Consider the following 21,229-nt stretch of genomic DNA (forward strand, 5'->3'; position numbering starts at 1 on the left):
TCCATCCTCCATTGTCTGCACTTAACTTTATCCCATATGAGGTGAGCTAGGTGCCAGAAAGTCTGGCTTCATCTGGGCCATCCTTAACAATCGATCCATTTGAATGGGGCCGATTATCTTCCGATGTCTTGTTTATAGGACAAGCTCAGACTTGCCCCAGCTGTCTGTCTCTGTCCAGGTGTATTTGAGTTTGGCTGTTTGACGTCCCATCAGGCCTGTCTGTGGTTCTGACCGTGGCTTTAATTTAAAGTGTCCAATTCTGCATCGGGCCTAAGGTTCAGGCCGTTGGCCATTTTACCACAACCCTGATGAGCAGTCGTGCGTACAGCAGTGAAACTGCTCCAATATAAAAAGAAAGATTAAAGATTGAAAGCTTTATCATTTAAATCCAGATCTGAGTGAAGATCCAGTTTTACTTTTTGTTTATCAGCTGGCAGCTCCAGTTCATTGTGTCAGAATTTCGAGGCCAGCTCCCAAAGCCCTATGCCAAAGGGCCAACGGCAACTCAAATCCATCCTACGGACATGAATGACGAAAACCGTGAAGAAACATCCAGATATGTAAGTGAAGGACTTTATTTTTGTTGCTGTGACTTTTTATTTGTGAGGCTGAGCGATGTTAGCACGTTTCAGTCTTAGATACCTAGCGTCGGCATCAAATACTATCGGGCCTTTTCCCTCAGAGCCCTTGAAATGTTTCCTTTTCAAATAATGAGTCAATTCCCTCTTGAACTCGATTGAACCTGCCTCCATCACTTTCCAATACAGAGCGTTCCACTCCCTGCGTGAAAAAGGATTTTCCTGGCGTCTCCATTGCTGCTTTTGCCAGTTACCGTAAATCGGTGCCTCCTGGTTCGCGATCATTTCACTAAGGGGAACAGTTTCTCCCTATCTGCTCTGTCTAGATCCCTAAATTTTGAATATTTGTATCAAATCTCCTCTCACCTTCTCCAAGTAGAACACTCCCAACTTCTCCAAAGTTTCCAGGTGACTGAAGTTCCTCAACCCTGGAACTATTCTTGTCACTCTTTACTGCACCCTCTCCAATGCCTCCAGATCACTGCTGTCATCAGATAAGGAGGTTTCCTAGCAACATAAGAGTATACACTGGCAATGCTTTGAACCATGCATCCATTAACAGCCGTTTAACCTCATTAACTTCAAAATAAAACATTTTAAATCTTAAAACAAACTTTATAAAATGATTTCCTGCTATCAGACGCCAATTTCCTTTCACAAATGGGATATGCTGGTTTAATTATACATTAATCTGTCAGTAAAGATGCTCAGGCACATTTCAGCACCCTCGACAGAGTTGCTCTTCCTCAGAAAATGGCCGCCGGGCAAATGAGAGTTCACATTTGTTTTTTGCTCCGTGGCAGATGTTTTCAGTGCTTTACTGTGACGATCCCAATGAAAACCTTTTTCTTTTGGTTTTCTCTTACAATCCGAAATGAAATGTCTTTAGCAAACATGGTCAAGGAGAATCCCAAGGCTTTTGATGCATATATTAGGAGCAAGAGGGTAGCAAGAGAAAGTGTAGGCCCACTCGAGGATAACGGAGGAAAGCTATGCGTGGAAACACAGGAAGTGGGTGAAATCCTTAATAAGTACTTTGTATCGGTATTCACCAAGGAAAAAGACATGATGGATGTTGAGGTCAGGGATAGGTGTGTGAACTCTCTTGAGAACGTCAGTATATCAAAGCAGGAGTATCCCAAATTTTATGAAGGTAGACAAGTCCCCGGGGCAGGATGGGATCTATCCCAGGCTACTGCGGAAGGCAAGGGGAGAAATAGCTGAGGACTTAACAGATATCTTCACATCCTCTTTGTTCACAGGCGAGGTTCCAGAGGACTGGAGAATAGTCAATGTTATTCCCTTGTTTAAGAAAGGAAGCAGGGATAATCCAGCAAATTATAGGCTGGTGAGCCTGACATCAGTAGTGGGGAAGCTTTTGGAAAAGATACTGAGTGTCAGGATCTATGCACATTTGGAGGAAAAGAGACTAGTTAGTAACAGGCGGCATGGTTTTGTCTGGGAAGGTCATGTCTCATCAACATTTAAAAATAAATTTAGAGTACCCACTTGTTTTTTTTTCCCAATTAAGGGGCAATTTAGCGTGGCCAATCCACCTACCCTGCACATCTTTGGATTGTGGGGGTGAGACCCACATGGACAGAGACCCGGGGCCGGGATCGAACCCGGGTCCTCAGCGCCATGGATGCATTGGAAGGATTTAGAGGTTGATAATGAACTGGTTTGGCTGCATTATAAGCGCACCCTCCGTGGCTGCAGGAGTGGGACTTGAACCCGGAGCTTCTGACTCAGAGTTATGGATGCTGCCCACTGCTTTTATTTCACACCAACTTGAACAACATGTGAACATGCTTTTTAGTGGGGCTCCCCATTTTGGTGATCAGAAAGCTCTGTTTGTTTATCATAGAAGCCAACCTATTGTGCAGATTATGAGCACTACATGATTCACGGTGGGAATATATGACCTTGCAGCTTCATTTTGATCAACCTCAATCAATGTCATTTATTCCAGTCGTGCAGTTGATAGCACTTTGAGGCAGTAGTTAGTGATTGGACTCATAACTTTCAGGCTGAATCATATTTTTGGTTCCCGATATAGCACCAAAAGCTTCAACAGCTCAATAGCCCTACATCCAGAAGTGAGTCAGTCAGACTCCCCTCTCACCAAGTGTTTGCTCGTTGCTTTAAATGCCTTGATAATTAAAATCTATTGACATCATCTGGCATCATTTTGAGGCCGGAACATTTTCTGAATAAGTCTCCTCTGCGACTGAGTCTATCTCACTGTTAAAGATGTAATGGTGTAAGGCACTGCGTACAGAAGCATAAAGCATCATGCATATTTACAGTAGTCTCATTATTACCTCAGCTGCCACATTATTCTGTGACAGACACCGAGATGTGTTGCCATGACAACTCGTCAGTAAGAAGATTCATCCTAAATACTGATAGTAAGCCGATTTACATATTTTTTTAAAAAAGCTCGACTATTGGCAGAACAATATTTTATTTCTGTGATTACCTGCAAAATATTAGCATCTTGTTAGAGACTCCAGGTGGAAAGGTGATGCTATGGAGGAGAGGAATTAATTTTAATTTTTACTTTTCCCCTCCCTCCAAGTGTCTTTTATCATTATTGCTTATCGTCTAACTTGCATGGCAACGCTACACACAACAAATTGTCTAAAGCGCCGAAGTCTTTGTGCTCAGGTGCTTTTATTTTTCAAAAGCTGTGTGAACGAACTCTCCCATATCTATCGTTGTGCAGTTGCGAACATGAAAAGCTTAATTGACTGAGCCACTGCGTGAGTATCGTTGGCGTTATCGAGAATGTAACACAAATGACAGCAGAATTTGGGTGGTCACCAAATGGTGAGAGCGATGGGGATGGTCATCCAATGGTGCGAGAGAAGGGGATGGTCATCCAATGGTGAGAGCGATGGGGATGGTCACCCATTGGTGTGAGAGAAGGGGATGGTCACCCATTGGTGACTGATTTTGCAGTGCTAGCTGTGGCTCAGCTGATAGACTGTCTGAGTCAGAAAGTTGTGGGTTCAAGACCCCGCTCCTGCGGCTCGGGCACAGCATCCTCAGATGTTCATAGAATTTACATAGAATTTACAGTGCAGAAGGAAGCCATTCGGCCCATCAAGTCTGCACCAGCTCTTGGAAAGAGCACCCTACCCAAGCCCATACCTCCACCCTATACCCATAACCCAGTAACCCCACCCAACACTAAGGGCAATTTGGACCCTGAGGGCAATTTATCATGGCCAATCCACCTAACCTGCACATCTTTGGACTGTGGGAGGAAACCGGAGCACCCGGAGGACACCCACACAGACACGGGGAGAACGTGCAGACTCCGCACAGACAGTGACCCAAGCCAGTGCAGACCTTAAATAAACCAGCGCCCCATCGGCCCTCTCAGGTGGTCGTTTGCGATCCCAGGAGACTGCTTGACAAAGAGCAGGAAAGTTGTCTCGGTGGCCTGGCCCAGATTTGTCACTTAACTAGATCACTAAAACAGATCACCTGGTCATTAACACAGGTGTGTGGGAGGTGGTTGTGTTTCCCACATTGCAATAGTGACTACTCTTCAGATGTGCTTCAATTTGCTGTAAGGTGCCATGGGACTATTCTGTGGCTGTAAAAGGCACAATGGAAATGCCATGATTTATTTTCTTGTATTCATAGCATTCTCACAGTGCAGAAGGAGGCTTGTCCGCCCATCAGGTCTGCACCGACACTCTGAAAAAGCACTCTGCCTACCGAGGCCCAGTCCCCCATCCTATATCCGTAACCCCACTTAACCTGCACTTCTTTGGACACTAGGGGGTGTCATGTGAGAGTATCATTAAGAAATGGGTGTTTATAAAAATAGCTGTAGTGAATGTCACTTTAAGAAATGTTTGTCTGCTCAAGTGGCTGCAGTGATGTCAGAGTGCGGATCGAGCTGAGCTCTGGCTCTGCTCTTTAGTTTTGCTTTGAGGAAAAGCTTGGGTGTGTCTGTGTTTTTTTAGATTTGTTTAAGTGTTGGAGCTGCAGCCAGCCAAAGTAGGTGTAATTTTGATCTCCCTGCCATCTAAAGACTATCTCTAGATCATTTGGTGAATTCGGAGTGATAACTGCTCTCAGTAGAGAATTTAAACCTGATGTGCTTCTGTAAAAAGGGTTTTTTGTCTTATGGATGTTAAAAGGAAGGTTTAAGGATTACTTAGTGTTGTATTCTTTGGGGGTTGTATTTGAATTGATGGTTGCTAAGATGTTCACTGTATGTTTTTAAAAGGTTAACTGAGTTCATAGAATAAACATTATTTTGCTTTAAAAAATACTTTTAGATTTCTGCTGTACCACACCTGTAGAGTGTGCCGTGTGCTCCCCATACCACAATCTAGTAAAAGTCTTGGTCAGGTGATCTCCATGATATACTTTGGAGTTCTCTAAACCCTGACGCATAGCAGGGGCAATTTAGAATGGCCCATCCACCTAACCTGCACATCTTTGGAGTGTGGGAGGAAGCCGGGGCACCCGGAGGAAACACATGCAGGTACGGGGAGAACATGCAAACTCCACACAGACAGTGACCCAAGTGGGAATCGAACCTGGGACCCTGGAGCTCCACACAGTCACCCGAGGCCGGAATTGAACCCGGGTCCCTGGCGCTGTGAGGCAGCAATGCTGGCCATTGTGCCATATTAATGATATGATCTACAATCTGTGACCATCATCAATCCTTAATGTACAGCTCATGTGTTTATTTGTATTTAACCTCATTATCTGTCACGGTTTCAAAAGCACTGACTACTTTTGACACTAGTGAGGCACCCAGGTTGATCATAGGTCTTGACCAACTTCAAACCCCACAACATTGGATTTCATTATTTTGTGTTTCTATCCAGTGATTGCAATGTTAGGAATTCACTGAGGCGGTTTGGTTGTCCCTTTCCGTGAACCCCTTTCATATCAATGTGCAGCATTACGGAGGTTTCTCAACCCTAGTTGCATGCATTCCTGGAGATTTTATGGCATGATCTCCAACTGCCGTGCCCAATTAAACAGCCATTTTCCGATCAACAATATTATTTTGATTATCAAACAAAAGGGTTCGAAGAAAAGGCAACTCTCCATTATTCCCACCATGACCTTTCTCCCACGTTGGTCACAGCGGGTCAGGATTTTGATCTTAAATTCAAGGAGACACCGAGATAATCCTGATTTGAGTGATACAAAATCTAGCATAGTCCCACCACTTCTGGATGTATCACGTCGACGGGAATTGCTCGTCATAGTGTTGATAAAACAGAGTTAAAATCCTGAGTATTATTGTGCAATGACCATGAAGGATAAATAAGAAACGGAACCAGCAGAGATTCAAAACAATTATCGCTTAACTGTATAGCGCAAGTGCAGAGGGGTGTGGGGTGGCTGCATTGACCCACTCCGAGGGTTAAGCTAGTCACAAAACAGCCGCTGTTCCATCACCTTGGTGTACAGTACCGGCACGCATAGGAGTTTCCCGTCTTGCAATTAACTTTCTCCCACCCCCCGTTTTCTGAGTTGTCGGGATTAAGTGGTTTAAGAGGGGAGGTGGTGGCATCGAGGTATTATCGCTGGACCAGTAATCCAGAGACCCATGATAATGATCTGGGGACCCGGGTTCAAATCCCACCACGCCAGCTGATGGATTTTAAACTCAATAAAATATCTGGAATTTTAAAAAAGTCTAATGATAACCATGAAGCCATAGTCGATTGTCGCAAAAACCTACCTGGTTCTCTTTGGAGAAGGAAATCTGCCACCCTTGCCTGGTCTGACCTATATGTGACTCCAGACCCACAGCAATGCAGTTGACTCTTAACTGCCCTCCTTAAGGGCAATTAGGCACAGCCTGCGACGCTCGAGTCCCTTGGCGGAATAAAAGAAAAACTGAAATCTGTGTTTGCAGTTGTGGAAGAAATGGAAGCCGGAGGCAAGAAAAGCTTCCAAACTCGAGAGGAAACACAGCTGTTACTTCCTGAGCTCAGCAGAGCAATTAAGACGCTCCGAGTGGCAACTTTGAAATTGACATTAATGCATATTAATAATGGTTTTGGCCGACAGAAATGTGTGGCCGTCAGGGCAGCACGGTGGCGGAGTGGTTAGCGCTGCTGCCTCACGGCCCCGAGGTCCCTGGTTCGATCCCGGGTCACTGTCCATGTGGAGTTTGCACATTCTCCCTGTGTTTGCGTGGGCTTCGCCCCCACAATCCAAAAGATGTGAGTTGGCGATGCTAAATTGCCTCTTAATTGGAAAAAATGAATTGGGTACTCTAAATTTATAAACAAAAAAAAAAGAAATGTGTAGCCGTCAGCCGTGGCCATCTTAACAAGCGGCGTCACTGTTGTACTGTAAGAAACACCGCAGCCAATTTGCACACAGGAAGCTCCCACATGCAGTAATGGGATTATGATCACAAAATCTGATATTTAAGGTTGTTAACTGAAAATGTGTGTGTTGAGTCTGGGTCAAAGATCCTACACAAGGCTGCCTCAAATCCACAGTGATGGACGGGGGGCGAATTAAGCTACAGATTGTTTTTGCTCTATGGTGTAAAATTTAAAAACATTCCCCGCCGCCACCATCAACCTCGCCACGGTTCCACCCTGCGTAATGAAGTCGTCCTCGGGTGACCCGAACATATGCATACTCTTACTGGACAGCAGTCAGAAACGTGAATCCTGATTGTTTATCTGTCTCCTCTCCCGCCCCCCCCCCCCCCCCCCCCCTCCGAAAAAAGGAGAAGAAAGCTTTGCATTTATCTGGCGCCTTTCACGACCACCAGGCTTCTCAAAGCGCTTTTCTGGCAATGAAGTAGTTTTGAACTACATTCCTGGTTTCAATGTGGGAAATTCAACATCCACAGCAAGCTCCTGCAAACAGTAGTATGATAATGACCAGATACCCAATTTGGGGCATAAACGGTAGGGACTTGAAAAAATTTGAAAATCGCTTATTGTCACGAGTAGGCTTCAAATGAAGTTACTGTGAAAAGCCCCTAGTCGCCACATTCCAGCGCCTGTTCTGGGAGGCTGGTACGGGAATTGAACCGTGTTGCTGGCCTGCCTTGGTCTGCTTTAAAAGCCAGCGATTTAGCCCAGTGTGCTAATGCTCCCTGCCCAATTCTACTTTAAAAATGAAATGAAAATCGCTTATTGTCACGAGTAGGCTTCAAATGAAGTTACTGTGAAAAGCCCCTAGTCACCACATTCCGGCGCCTGTCCGGGGAGGCTGGTACGGGAATCGAATCGTGCTGCTGGCCTGCTTGGTCTGCTTGAAAAGCCAGCGATTTAGCCCAGTGAGCTAAATCATCCCCGGCACATTTCTATCGGCCAAAATGGTGCCACTTGGGATCCTTTACATCATCTGAGAGGTACCTCGGCTTAATGCCTCGTCCAAAAGACGGCACCACCAACGGTGCGGCACTCCCTCGGTGCTGTGCCGGATTGTCAGCCTTGGCCTTTATGCTCAAGCCTTGAGGCCAGAATGCTACCCACGGAGTCACAGCTGACACTAGACTAACTAAAGCCGAGAATATTTCTGTGGAATGTTTCCTGCCTCTGGGGCTGACAGCAATAAATGTGTAAATCGGAACTAAATCCTGAGAATTTCCCCCGGGGCCAGTTTCACACTGATCCCACTAACTCCACCGAGTGAAGTGGGTCTGTGTTGTGTTAATCAGTGCGAGGAAAACAGTCTTAAACTCCTAATATTTCTGCAAAACTCTTCCAATCACACAGCCTTTTAGTCCTTCTTGGATGTTTGTGCAGTGGGTGTGAATCGCTAATTAGCCGTGCAATCAGCAGTTAAAATTGAAGGGCTGCACACGTGATCAGCAAAGTGATCAGTTGCAAAATGCGCTGATTGCATTATAAGATGGATCTGATTGTGTCACCGACTTTGACATTCAAATTGCCTGCTGACGCTGACTTGATATGTAACGTTGGCAAAAGAAGGCTGGTGAATTTGTTGAATGAATGATGTACCGTTCTCTTCCACTTCATGTAGCTAAGGAATGTCGGAATGTAATGCTCCGTATATTGGCACGGAAGACTGGGAATTTAGGTGACCGCTGGTTAAGTCAGTGCGGTGGGGAGTATAACAATCCAGCAGCATCTGGGTTTAAACTGCTGAAATGTAAATTGAAAGTGAGAGCTAGCAAGATTTGCTTTGGCCAGAGAGCGGTAAAACTGTGTAAGGCACAGCCACAAGGTATCGTTGCGGTGAATTCAAGGCTAAATATACAGAAAGAGTGGAAGGTCACGCAGATTGGATTAGATGAGGAGGTTTGGGAGGAAGCTCGCGTGGAGCACAAAGGCTAATTAACCGGCAGCATAACCAGTCCCTCGGTTCCAGGTTTAGTGTGACTGCGGCTGGGGTTTTCTGGCCCCCTTCCAGGTGGGGCCCACCGCGGGAGATGCCGCGTGCCCACCAAGTCCATCGACTTTCGGCAGGACTGGAAGATCCTGGCGGTGGGTGGGGCTGGAAAATGAGGACCTAAGTATCTTACTCTGCGGAGAGCACTGATCCCGTCGTGGGCAAGTTCTGTTACCTTGCCTGTTCTGGCTTTTCTACCACTGTTTGGTCACCTCTGGCTCGCAAACATCCCCCTTCTCTCCAGCTCCCAGTCTGCACGAAGCAACAACGCTGCGAAAGGACCTGCACACCTTGAAATCAATTGTCCTGCTCTCTGGGAGCTGCGATAAATGGTGGGCCACTATTATGTATGGGCTGCAGATTTTATTCCGGGCACTTTAGCTGGAGAGTGAGGTGGGAGTGCTAATATTGCGTTTTAGTTGTCCTTGTACATTTTGGTTAAACCCTACTTAGCCCTGTCCACGCATGGAGCATTACTTTAACAAAAATGGAAAGGCTTTGTCCTACCAATAATGCATTAATCAGGATTTAACAATTATGTAAAGAGCAATAAAAAATATATAATTCTTTCCATAAATTAATCTGAGGTTATGATGTAGACCTGCGTCAGACTCCTTTTTAATGAGATTGTATTGCGTGGTACCCTGCTGATGGGAAAATCTGACTTGCATTTGTATTGACGCTAGATAAGCCTCAGAGTTGATGTTTCATTTGTGTTGAAGGACCTCACTTATACGTTATATATAGTGAACTATTTCCCCATGGCTTTGGTTTAATTTTAGTGGATGAGGTAGTAAGCAGCAATGTTTCTAATTGGGAAAGCTGGATGGAAGGTCACAGCCCAAAGGTTGTTGTAGCTCCACTGGTTGAAAAACCTACAAGCCAAAGGCAAGACACAGGAGCATTTCAAACAGGAGTCAGCCACTTAGTGCCCAGGACCTGTTTTAAATTGATCCGCAACTCCCAATTTCCCGACCTAGGCTCATATCCCTTGAAAACCATTAAACTTGATCACAAAAGCTTCAATTACCCAAGGATCCACAGTCTTTAGGGGAGAGACTTCCAAATGCCGATCGCCTTCTTTGTGTGAGAACATAGCAGAAGAACTCGGAGCAGGATTAGGCAATTCAGCCCCTCGAGCCTGCTCCGCCATTCTACACGATCTTGGCTGATCTCATCCCAGCCTCATCGCCACCTTCCTGCCCGCTCCCCATAGCCCTTTATCTCATTACTAATTAACCTATATATCTCCTCAAATTCCTTTAGTGTTCCGGCATGTACTGCACCCTGGGGTAAAGAACTCCACAGATTCACAGCCCATTGCGTGAAGTAATTCCTCCTCATTTCTGTTTTAAATCTGTCACCCCTTATCCTAAAACTACGTCCAACAAGGGGAATCATCCACTCGACGTCTACCCTGGCAATCCCCTTTAGCATCTTAAATACCTCAATTAGTTCTCCTCTCATTCTTCTAAGCCCCAGTGAGTGAAGGCCTAAACTGCTCAAACTACCCTCATCGAAGTGAGGAAGAGTTGCTTGAACCATAAAGAGAAAATGCGGGAAATATTCAGCCGGTCTGGTGGCATCTGTGGAGCAGGAAACCGAACATTTTGAGTCATGTATGGCTTCTACTTCACGTTGTTTCTGAAAACCCCTTCAGTGCTCTGTCTCCCTGAAGGTCCATTTCAGCCCCCTCCCAATCCTCCATCCAGGCATTAAACAGGCCATTTCCCTGTGGCTCACTTCACTTCACCCTCCAATGCACTGAAGCCAGCTATCTTGACATTCCAGTCTTGGCAGGGCAGGCTTCACTGCCAATTGGCCTACACAGTCAGGCCCCTGAGTACACAGGGGATCGGACACCTGACTACACTTCCCCACACAGGTCCTTGCCTTCTCTGCACCTACCCTTGCAGAACCCAGCAAATCATTGAGCCTTTTGTGTCACGGAAGCCACGTGTGTCGCACCACGTCGTAGCCACTGACCTCGCCGGCGACCTCTAGCCAGGCCTTTTTGGTCAGGTGGGGCGGCCTTCTCTTGCCGTCCCTGGACGTGAAAAGGTGCCACCTGGCACTGACCCCCTCCACTCCGAGACACTCATCGGAGAAATGAGGGACGGAGTGCCCACCTGACTCAACCTCCCTCCTTCCATGAGAATGAGGGGCTGAGGCCATGACAGCAGAGCAGGGATAGTTATTGGAATCCTTCCGTGCATTTCCCTCAGCCTTCTCCACAACTCTTGACTGTCTCTTCCATTTTTAAACACGCTCCGCTAGGTCCCCATTGGGACCGGCGCCCAATGCATTCCCACCCCCTGCACAGTGCAAACCCAACCGGCGGTTCACGCTGGACAGGCCTGAATTGGCACCCAACGAAATATCAGGTTAGAAATGTGACGTCGGCCAGGAGCAGGTTTTACACCCGCTTCTGGCCGCATTGACTTTGGGTGTAGCCCAAGGATACAATTCAGGCCCAAATATGTGTTTCAGCTTGGTTCTGCTACAGCTGCAATTCTCCAAGGTCTTTCAGTCTTCAGTCGATTTTCTTATTTTGTCTTCTTCCCTGGAGCTGTCAGTTTTTCAGGTCTGTCGCCTTTTCTTGGGATTTTCCTGTCTTGTGCTCCCTGTCCGCTGCCACCATGTTTTGTCTTGTGATTGTTGTCGAGGTGGGGTTCATTTGGATTTGACTGTTTCCCTGAGAAAGCTACTTGAGACTGCAGTTCTTATTTATTTACAGCTCTAACCCTACACAAGCTCGGATGTCTCCTTCCCTCCAGACTTCGGTTACTTGGCCGTGTGACATTAGGTCATAGTTACATCAGCATCATGTGCTCCTGGTGTTCACAGAATCACAGAGTTGTCACGGTGCAGAAGGAGGCCAATTGGCCCATCGTGTCTGCACCAGCTCTCCAAATGAGCATTATTGCTTAGTTCCGTTCTCCTGCCTTTTCACTGTAACCCTGAATATTGTTTCTTTTTTTTTAATAAACAATTTTATTGAGGTAGTTTTTGGCTTTATAAACAGTTACAGACATCATCAGAAAGGAAGCAAAAAAGGCAAAAATGTGCAAACATCCACGTACTTTCAATACTTCCATCGTAACATATTGCACAAGCCCGCTCCCCTCCCACCGGTACTACCCGCCATATTTTCCCTCCTACTCTACTCTATCCCCCCCACCCCCCTGCTGACGCTCACTCTCCCGCAAAGAAGTCAATAAATGGTTGCCCCCTCCGGGTGAACCCCTGCACAGATCCCCTCAAGGCGAACTTAATTTTTTCCATCCCCAGGAAACTCGACATGTCCGCAAGCCACCACTCAGTCTTCGGGGGCTTTGAGTCCCTCCACGCCAATAATATTCGTCGCCGGGCTATCAGGGAAGCAAAGGCCAACACATCGGCCTCTTTCTCCCCCTGGGCGCCCGGGTCTTCCGAAACCCCAAAAATTGCCACCCCTGGACTCATCACCAACCTTGTTTTTAGCACCTGGGACATGACCCCCGCAAATCCCTCCCAGTACCCCCTCAGCTCAGGGCACGCCCAAAACATGTGAACATGGTTCGCTGGTCCTCCCGCGCACCTAGCGCATTTGTCCTCTATCCTGAAAAATTTGCTCATCCGAGCCACCGTCATATGGGCCCGGAGAACGACCTTAAATTGGATCAGCCTGAGCCTAGCACATGTCGCGGTCGAATTTACCCTACTCAGGGCCTCTGCCCACAGCCCATCCTCCATTTCCCCGCCTAGCTCCTCCTCCCATTTAAGTTTCAGTTCCTCTGTCTGGGACCCTTCCTCCCTCATGAGCACCTTATATATACCCGAGACTCTGCCCTCCCCTTCTTCCCTCCCAGAGACTATTCTGTCGAGGATCCCCATTGGCGGGAGGCGCGGGAAAGATGGGACCTGTCTACGAACAAAGTCCCGCAACTGTAGGTATCTAAAATCATTTCCCCTTACCAACCCAAATTTCTCCTCCAAGCTCCTCAAACTCGCGAAGCTCCCTTCCAGGAACATATCACCCACCCTTCCCGCCCCTGCTCGCCGCCATACTCGGAACCCCCCATCCATACTGCCGGGGGCAAACCGATGGTTGTCGCAGATTGGCGCCCAGACAGACGCCCCCATCTCCCCCACATGCCTCCTCCACTGGCCCCATATCCGCAGGGTCGCCACCACTACCGGGCTGGTGGTGTACTTGGCCGGCGGCAGCGGTAGAGGAGCCGTGACCAGGGCTTCCAAGCTGGAGCCCCTGCATGAAGCCGCCTCTACCCGCTCCCAAATAGACCCCGTACCCACCATCCACTTCCTTATCATAGCGATGTTGGCCGCCCAGTAATAATTGACCAGACTCGGCAAAGCCAGCCCTCCCTCGCTGCGGTTCCTCTCCAACATCGCCTTCTTCACCCGCGGAGACTTTCCCGCCCAGACAAAGCTCATGATCAGCCCGTTAACTCTTTTGAAGAAGGACTGTGGGATAAAGATCGGGAGGCACTGAAAAATAAACAAAAATCGAGGGAGGATTGTCATCTTTACAGTCTGCACCCTCCCTGCCAGCGACAGCGGGAGTGCATCCCATCTCCGAAACTCTCCCTTCATTTGCTCCACCACCCTGGCCAAATTTAACTTATGCAGCCTGCCCCAGTCTCGTGCCACCTGGATTCCCAAATACCGGAAATTTTCCTCAACTAGCCTAAACGGTCTGAACATTGTTTCTATTCAAATAATCATCTAATGCCCTCTTAAAGCCTCAATTGAACCTGCCTCCACCACACTTCCGGGCAGTGCATTCCAGACCCGAACCGCTCGCTGACCCTCCCCCTCCCAATCTCGCCTCATAACTGATCTTGCTTACCCCGGTACCATTCTTGTGAGCGTCTTCTACACTCACTCCAATACATCACATCCTTCCTAATGTGTCGAGCCCAGAACTGTGTACACTGCCCCAGATAAGGTCTAACTAGTGTCTTGGACAAGTTCAGCATAACCTCCTTGCTCTTGTACTTTCTGCCACTGTTAATAAGTCCCAGAATAGTGTCTGCTTAATTAATTGCTGACTCCATTCGTCCTCCTGCTTTTATTTTTATAAATTTAGAGTACCCAATTCATTTTTTCGAATTAAGGGGCAATTTAGCGTGGCCAATCCACCTGCCCTGCCCTGCACATCTTTGGGTTGTGGGGGCGAAACCCACGCAAACACGGGGAGACTGTGCAAACTCCACACGGACAGTGACCCAGAGTCGGGATCGAACCTGGGACCTCGGCGCTATGAGGCAGCAGCGCTAACCACTACACCACTGTGCTGCCCCTATCCTGCTGCTTTTAATGCTTAACGCACGTATACACTCAGGTCACTCTGCTCCTGCACCCCTTGTGTTATATTGTCTCTGCATGGTTCTTCTTGTCAAAATGAATCACCTCACACTTCTCTGCATTGAACTTCATTTGCCACCTATCTGCCCACTCCACCAACTTGTCTAAGTCCTTTTGAGGTTCTACACTGCCCTCCTCACAGTATTCCGAGTTTTGTAACATCCGCAAACTTTGAAATTATCCCCTGCTCACCAAGATCTAGATCATCAATATAAATCAGGAAAAGCCAGGGTCCCAAGACCGGCCCTTGGGGAACACCACTACAAACCTTCCTTCAGCCTGAAAAATATCCAGCCTGCGACGCCCACATCCCATTAACAAATCTACGGTGGCACAGTGGTTAGCACTGCTGCCTCACAGCTCCAGGGTCCCGGGTTCAATTCCGGCCTCGGGTGACTGCCTGTGTGGAGTTTTCACTTTCTCCCAGTGTCTGCCTGGGTTTTTAGCTATGAGGAGGGATTGAACAAACTCGGTTTGTTCTCACTGGAACGACAGAGGTTGAGGGGCGACCTGATAGAGGTCTACAAAATTATGAGGGGCCATAGACAGAGTGGATAGTCAGAGACTTTTTCCCAGGGTAGAGGTGTCAATTACTAGGGGGCAAGGTTTAGAGTAGATGTACGAGGCAAGTATTTTACACAGAGGGTAGTGGGTGCCTGGAACTCGCTGCCGGAGGAGGTGGTGGAAGCAGGGACGATGGTGATGTTTAAGGGGCATCTTGACAAATACATGAATAGGATGGGAATAGAGGGATACGGACCCCGGAAGTGTAGAAGATTTTAGTTTAGACGGGCAGCATGGTCGGCACAGGCTTGGAGGGCCGAAGGGCCTGTTCCTGTGCTGTATTTTTCTGTGTTCTTTTGTTCCTCCAGGTGCTCCGGTTTCCTCCCACAGTCCAAAGATGTGCCGGTTAGGTGGATTGGCCATGCTAAATTGCCCTTTAGTATCCAAAATGTTAGCTGGGGTTACTAGGTTACGGGGATAGGGTGTAAGTGTGGGCTGAAGAAGGGTGCTCTTTCCAAGGGCCGGTGCAGACTCGATAGGCCGAATGGCCTCCTTCCGCACTGTAAAAAACATCTATGATTCATTGTAACGGTCTGTAAGCTAGTCCATGAGATGGCAGTTGTATTTTACTGGTCAGATTGAGAAACTAATTGACTCATGCTACTTTAATGAGATGGTTTAAATGCTTTTGTGAGTTACGTACAGAAAATGGAAATGCATAAAAGAGGTGCAGTGTCTCAAATTAGGCACCAGGTCTGTGCCAGATTTCAAATCTTACCAGTTGTGGGTTGGGCTGTTTGGGCTGGGTCGGGTCAAGGGGTCAATCGGGAACATGGAAAAAGCCAATAGCCGGTTGTTGGACCCCCGTGCCGGTAGCCCCTTGCCCAACAAAGCAATAAGCTATTTTACTCCTTTGACAATAAAAGTTCATGTGTGGCAACTTTTAAAAATGTCTGGTTTGAAGCGTGGCCAGGTTTCTGGATAGCTGGATTTGAGACACTAGATGGCATTCCGTGTCACACTGAATTGGGACCTCCTACTTTTAATGACGATGAATCATAGACTGAAGGTGCAGCTTTTGAAATGGATTGGAAGCACAGTATCGTTGAAAGTGCGAACAATCCTTTATGTGCAGGAGGAGGTGACTGTTCCTGCTGACTGGGCAAGTTGCATTGATGTGATCAATTATAATAAAACCAAGGAGCCAGTGATTTATTTCCGCAAGATGTCCTTGTCGCTCCGACTTTCAGAATTGCACAGCTGCACTTGAAAAGTCTGCTACATCCGAACTTGATTTGATTGACCGTGTTGTACAAGATGGGCTTTCTGCATCTACTCAGTAGCTCCTCGAGCAAATGGGACTTGCTGCTGCTGCTTGTTTCATTCCGATATTGTGGCATTCCGATCTTATTTGGGAAGACAATGGCCGGGAATCTCCGTTCGGGAGTCTAAGTGTTCCCGCCAGCAGATAAGTGGGACTAGTCTCTCCTGGCCCTGGGAGCCAGGCCCGCACGTGTGTCTCACTCTTTTTTTAATAAATCTAGAATACCCAATTCATTTTTTCCAATTAAGGGGCTATTTAGCGTAGCCAATCCACCTACCCTGCACATAGAACATAGAACAGTACAGCACAGAACAGGCCCTTCGGCCCTCGATGTTGTGCCGAGCCATGATCACCCTACTCAAACCCACGTATCCACCCTATACCCGCAACCCAACCCTCCTTAACCTTACTTTTTAGGACACTACGGGCAATTTAGCATGGCCAATCTACCTAACCTGCACATCTTTGGACTGTGGGAGGAAACCGGAGCACCCGGAGGAAACCCACGCACACACGGGGAAGACGTGCAGACTCCGCACAGACAGTGACCCAGCCGGGAACTGAACCTGGGACCCTGGAGCTGTGAAGCATTTATGCTAACCACCATGCTACCGTGCTGCCCCATCTTTGGGCTGTGGGGGGGGGTGAAACCCACGGCAACATGGGGAGAATGTGCAAACTCCACACGGACAGTGACCCAGAGCCGGGATCGAACCTGGGACCTCGGTGCCGTGAGTGTCTCACTCTTTAATCATGCAAATATATCTATGCGGGAAGCTCGCCTGATTCCGTCAGAACCCTGGTTTTGGGCTGCTAATTTGAGCGCACAGTCCCCATCCCAAAGCCTGGCAGCAGCCCCCCCCCCCTCCCCCCCACCTGCAACGCCTAAAGCTGTCCACCCTCCCTCCGCCCATCCCCCCCATGTTGACAGAAAGGAGCATCCTCATCCCCCCCTCCCCCACCACGGGAATAACGAGGTCAAACCCTCCATAGCACGCACGCATGAGGATGAGCCGAGGCATGTCCCCCCCCCCCCCCCCCCCCCCCCCCCCCCCACCCCATCAGTCACAGATGAAGCACAGTTGTTGCACTCTGACCCGGGATCTTTGCCCATTTATCCACTCACCATTGGGGGTGTCGGTGTCAAACCTGAATCACCAGTAGGAGGTGCAAGGAAGCGACCCAGAGCAAATCATCCTTCGAATCGTTTCCCCCTTCCTTCTGGTGAAGAGAACCTGCACTTGGGCTGTGAGATACCACCGGGCCGCACTTTGCTCAGCGTCCCACACCAATACGCCAATCCTGCAAAGACCATACCGATTTTACAGCTCATGAAAAATGTGAATCATCAGAGGCTTTATTCATTTGAAGTGAACATTCATTCATCTGCAATAAGTGTAAAGAATTATGTAAAAGAATAATTAAACATTTGTATTGAATTTTGGTTCAATGCTTATGAATAATCGACACTTAACACAACTGTTCCAATACTTCAATCTCACCCATGGCTTTTTGGTATATTTTCAATTCAATGGACACAGATTTCAATTAGAGGCCCAGGCGGGGGGGGGGGGGGGGGGGGGGGGGGGGAGGCTCTGACATTAGCGCCTCATTTGTGCCCCAGCGCAGTCTGCTGCTGCGTTTATTTGCTTCAGCGATGGCTTTTCATTCACTTTGGCATGGACACTGACAGCCCAACTGCCCCAGACACCGATAATGACCTTCGAGGGTTTGGGAACTATTTTGTGCCATTTGCCCTTCTACTTTGAGGGTGTGGCGGAATATTTTTGTTGTGTTCAATCTTGGGTTCCAGGGCTCGTCTCCTTTTTTGTGGAGCTTGGCTTGCTTGCGCTGTGGCCAATGTTTATCTTGTTCCAAATGTCAGTAAATGAACATAAAAGAGGAACAGCCAGAGCTTCGATACTTGTAAGATGAGAGATCAGTTGACAGTGAGGAACGTGGAAGTAATTCAATCGGATACTTCTGGTGACGTCCTTCATCGTAACTCAAGAAGTTTTGAAAAATTAATACTCTGATTAAATTACCCACTTAAACTTGGTTTCACCTGCCTGTTAATCTCCAAGGTACTTACTGAATAACTTAACAGTTCAGCTTTGTGTAAAAGTTTGGAGTCCATTGCATCTTTCCAACATTGGATATTATATAGGTGCGAGACATTTAAAAAAAAATAATATCAAGAGAAAGCAAAGGAATGAGTTTGCAAGCTTTTCCTGACATTGTTGAATGTGGAATTTACAAGCATCTATCATCGTCAGCCACAGAATGTGTCTCCTAGTCGATCTCAGGTTATGGGCTGCACGGTAGCTCAGCAACTGTCTGTGCAGTGTCTGCACTTTCTCCGTGCGTCTGCGTGGGTTTCCTCCGGGTCCTCCAGCTTCTTCCGATAAGTCCCGAAAGATGTGCTTGTTAAGTGAATTGGACCTTCTGAATTTTCCCTCCGTGTTCCGGAACAGGCGCTGGAATGTGGCGACGAGGGGCTTTTCACAGTAACTTCATTGCAGTGTGAACGTAAGCCTACTTGTGACACTAATAAAGATTATTATTATTATGGCTAAGAACCAATCGGACTGGTCATATCCTTTTTTCCTCATGTGCCCGTACTGTTTGTCATGCTTACTTTTCTTCCCTCCCATCTTAATTTATTTTTATTTTTCCTGGCGCACATGATACTGGAGATTAAGTCGTTTCCCTTTTTACTTTCTCCACACATGTAGTCCAGTGACTGTACCACATCATTGCCAGTTCCTGTCAATGTCATGCTTTGGCTGAAGTCGCCCTAAGTGTCCTCAGAGGGGAGATATTGATCACGGGTACCGAGGGGGGAACATTGGTGTACAATTCCCTGTGCCAGCCAATCTCTTATTAAAAATGAGTTTAGTTTGTTTCTGGAACTGTAAGCCTTGGCCTTTTCTTCTCAACGCTGAACATATTAACGCTACAACAGCCTTCAGTGTTCCTTGTTGATTTATTTAACGCATTGTTAGTGTTATGATGACCACGAAGGACATAGGGGTTTGTCAGATCTCCCCGTGGGCTAGGCGGAATACGAACTTCCCTCTGGATGAGGAGAGGGCTCACCCAATAGAAGATGTATGACGGGAGTTAAAGCACACAGTTTCTACCGAGACTGGCATCACCGTAGGTCCCCTGGCTGGGACCTTTTTGTTGCTGCAATAAAGGGAGTTATTGTCAGTAGACTGGCCTTGGATAAGTTATTACATTGGCGACAAGGAGCAAAAATAATTTTTCTTTTGGAGCAGCCTTTTGAGTTGACTTCGTGGAGCCTCTCCGGTAAGAAACAATAAGCCTCTATTCGGTAAGTTTTGACCGCATGTTCGTGGAATCATAGAATTTGCAGTGCATGAGGCCATTCGGCCCATCGAGTCTACACCGGCCCCTGAATGAGAATGGAGAAGACTGGGCCCAGTACGTGGATGGAGCGCATGAGTTACTTCTTCCGAGCTAATAACATCGTGGGAGATGAGAAGCAGAAAGTGATTCTGCTGACAGCACGCGGAGCCCCAACATTCCGTGTCATAAAAAGCCTGACCTACCCAGATGCCCCATCTCGAAAACGTTTGACAAGCTCGTAGACCGAGTGTGAAATCATATTGACCCGAAGGCCTCTCATTCTCCGGACGTGGCAATGCCGGCGTCAGACTGGGGTGAGCACTGAGGAAGGAGCTGTGCTCTGAAAGCTAGTGATTCGAATCAAACCTGTTGGACTTTAACCTGGTGTTGTTAGACTTCTTACTGTGCTCATCCTCCAGAGATATGGGTTTAACACGGCGGGGAGGACCCTGGCTGAAACCTGTCACTGAAATGTTTTTAATTCAGAGAACCCAACTATATTTTTATCCAATAAGGGGCAATTTAGCGTGGCCAATCCATCTACCCTCACATCTTCGGGTTGTGGGGCTGAGACCCACGCAGACACGGGGAGAATGTACAAACTCCACACAGACAGTGACCCGGGGACAGGATCAGCTTCCAAATTGGATAGGTACCCCATGCCGCGATTAGACCTATAATCCAAACTAGCAGGTGGCCAGATGTTCACTCAGTTAGATATGAGTGACGCCTATCTTCAACTCAAAGTAGATGAATCTTCCCGCAAATGCGTCGTGGTCAATACGCATAATACCTATAGGAGTATATTCGCATTCCCTTTAGGGTCTCGACCGTGGGCGCCATATTCCAACGGGTCATGGAGAACATACTCCAAGGTTCACCAAAGTGGCGGTGTACTTGGATGACGTCTGATCACAGGGACTTAACAACACGAGCACCTGGTATACCTAGATGAGGTCTTCCAGCGATTTTCGAAAACAGGGGTGCTTCTCAAACAGGAGAAATGTGTTTTTCGAATGAGCGAAGTGACCTATTTGGGCGATCGGGTGGACAAGAAGGGCTGCGCCCAGTGGAGGACAAGGTCAGGGCTATTAAGGAAGCGCCAACTCCAAGAAACACCAGGGAATACAAATCCTTCCTCGAACAAGTCAATTTATATGGGAAGTGTATCTCGAATTTGGCCCCTTTACTGTCTCCGCTACACATACTTCTGCGGAAGTACTGGGAATGGTCTTGGGAGATGCACAAGAGGAGGCCTTCAAAAAAGTGAAACACCAGCTTATGTTGTCCAATTTATTGGTCCATTTCGACCCTAATAAGGAACTCATCCTGACATGTGATGCTTCTCCTTATAGGGCTGGTGTGGTACCCTCACACCGCTGCAAACATGGAACAGAAAGACCCATCGCATACGCAACCAGGACGCTCTTGGATGCCAAGGGGAGCGACTCTCAAATTGAGAAGGAGGCTTTGACAGTTGTGTTTCGTGCAAAGAAATTTAACCAATACGTCTATGGCAGACGTTTTGTGACCGTGACCGACCACAAGCCTTTATTGGGACTTTAAGGAGGATGAGGCAGCCACCCTCCCATTTGTGCCTCTGCCTGGATATGTCGGGCCCTGTTAGTTGCAGCCCCCCCCCCCCCTCCCACACACACACACACACACACACACACACACACAACCCTCCACCCCACTCTAGGTG

At 47.7% G+C, this 21,229-nt stretch overlaps 1 protein-coding gene across 5 annotated transcripts in view; it reads left to right on the forward strand.

Annotated features, from left to right (window-relative positions):
• The window catches only part of alg9 (ALG9 alpha-1,2-mannosyltransferase), a 245,372-nt gene that overhangs the window by 96,570 nt on the left and 127,573 nt on the right, over positions 1-21,229 (forward strand). For all 5 annotated transcript variants that reach the window (XR_005458175.1, XM_038779073.1, XM_038779072.1 and 2 more), the window contains exon 13: positions 431-560. Coding sequence is in view for 4 of the 5 variants with exons in the window: in XM_038779073.1 (XP_038635001.1) it covers positions 431-560 (130 nt within the window). In the remaining variant the exon portion in view is untranslated. The remainder of the gene's footprint in view (positions 1-430; positions 561-21,229) is intronic.

Source organism: Scyliorhinus canicula, chromosome 19 (genome assembly GCF_902713615.1).
Source record: "Scyliorhinus canicula chromosome 19, sScyCan1.1, whole genome shotgun sequence".
Classification (NCBI taxonomy): domain Eukaryota; kingdom Metazoa; phylum Chordata; class Chondrichthyes; order Carcharhiniformes; family Scyliorhinidae; genus Scyliorhinus; species Scyliorhinus canicula.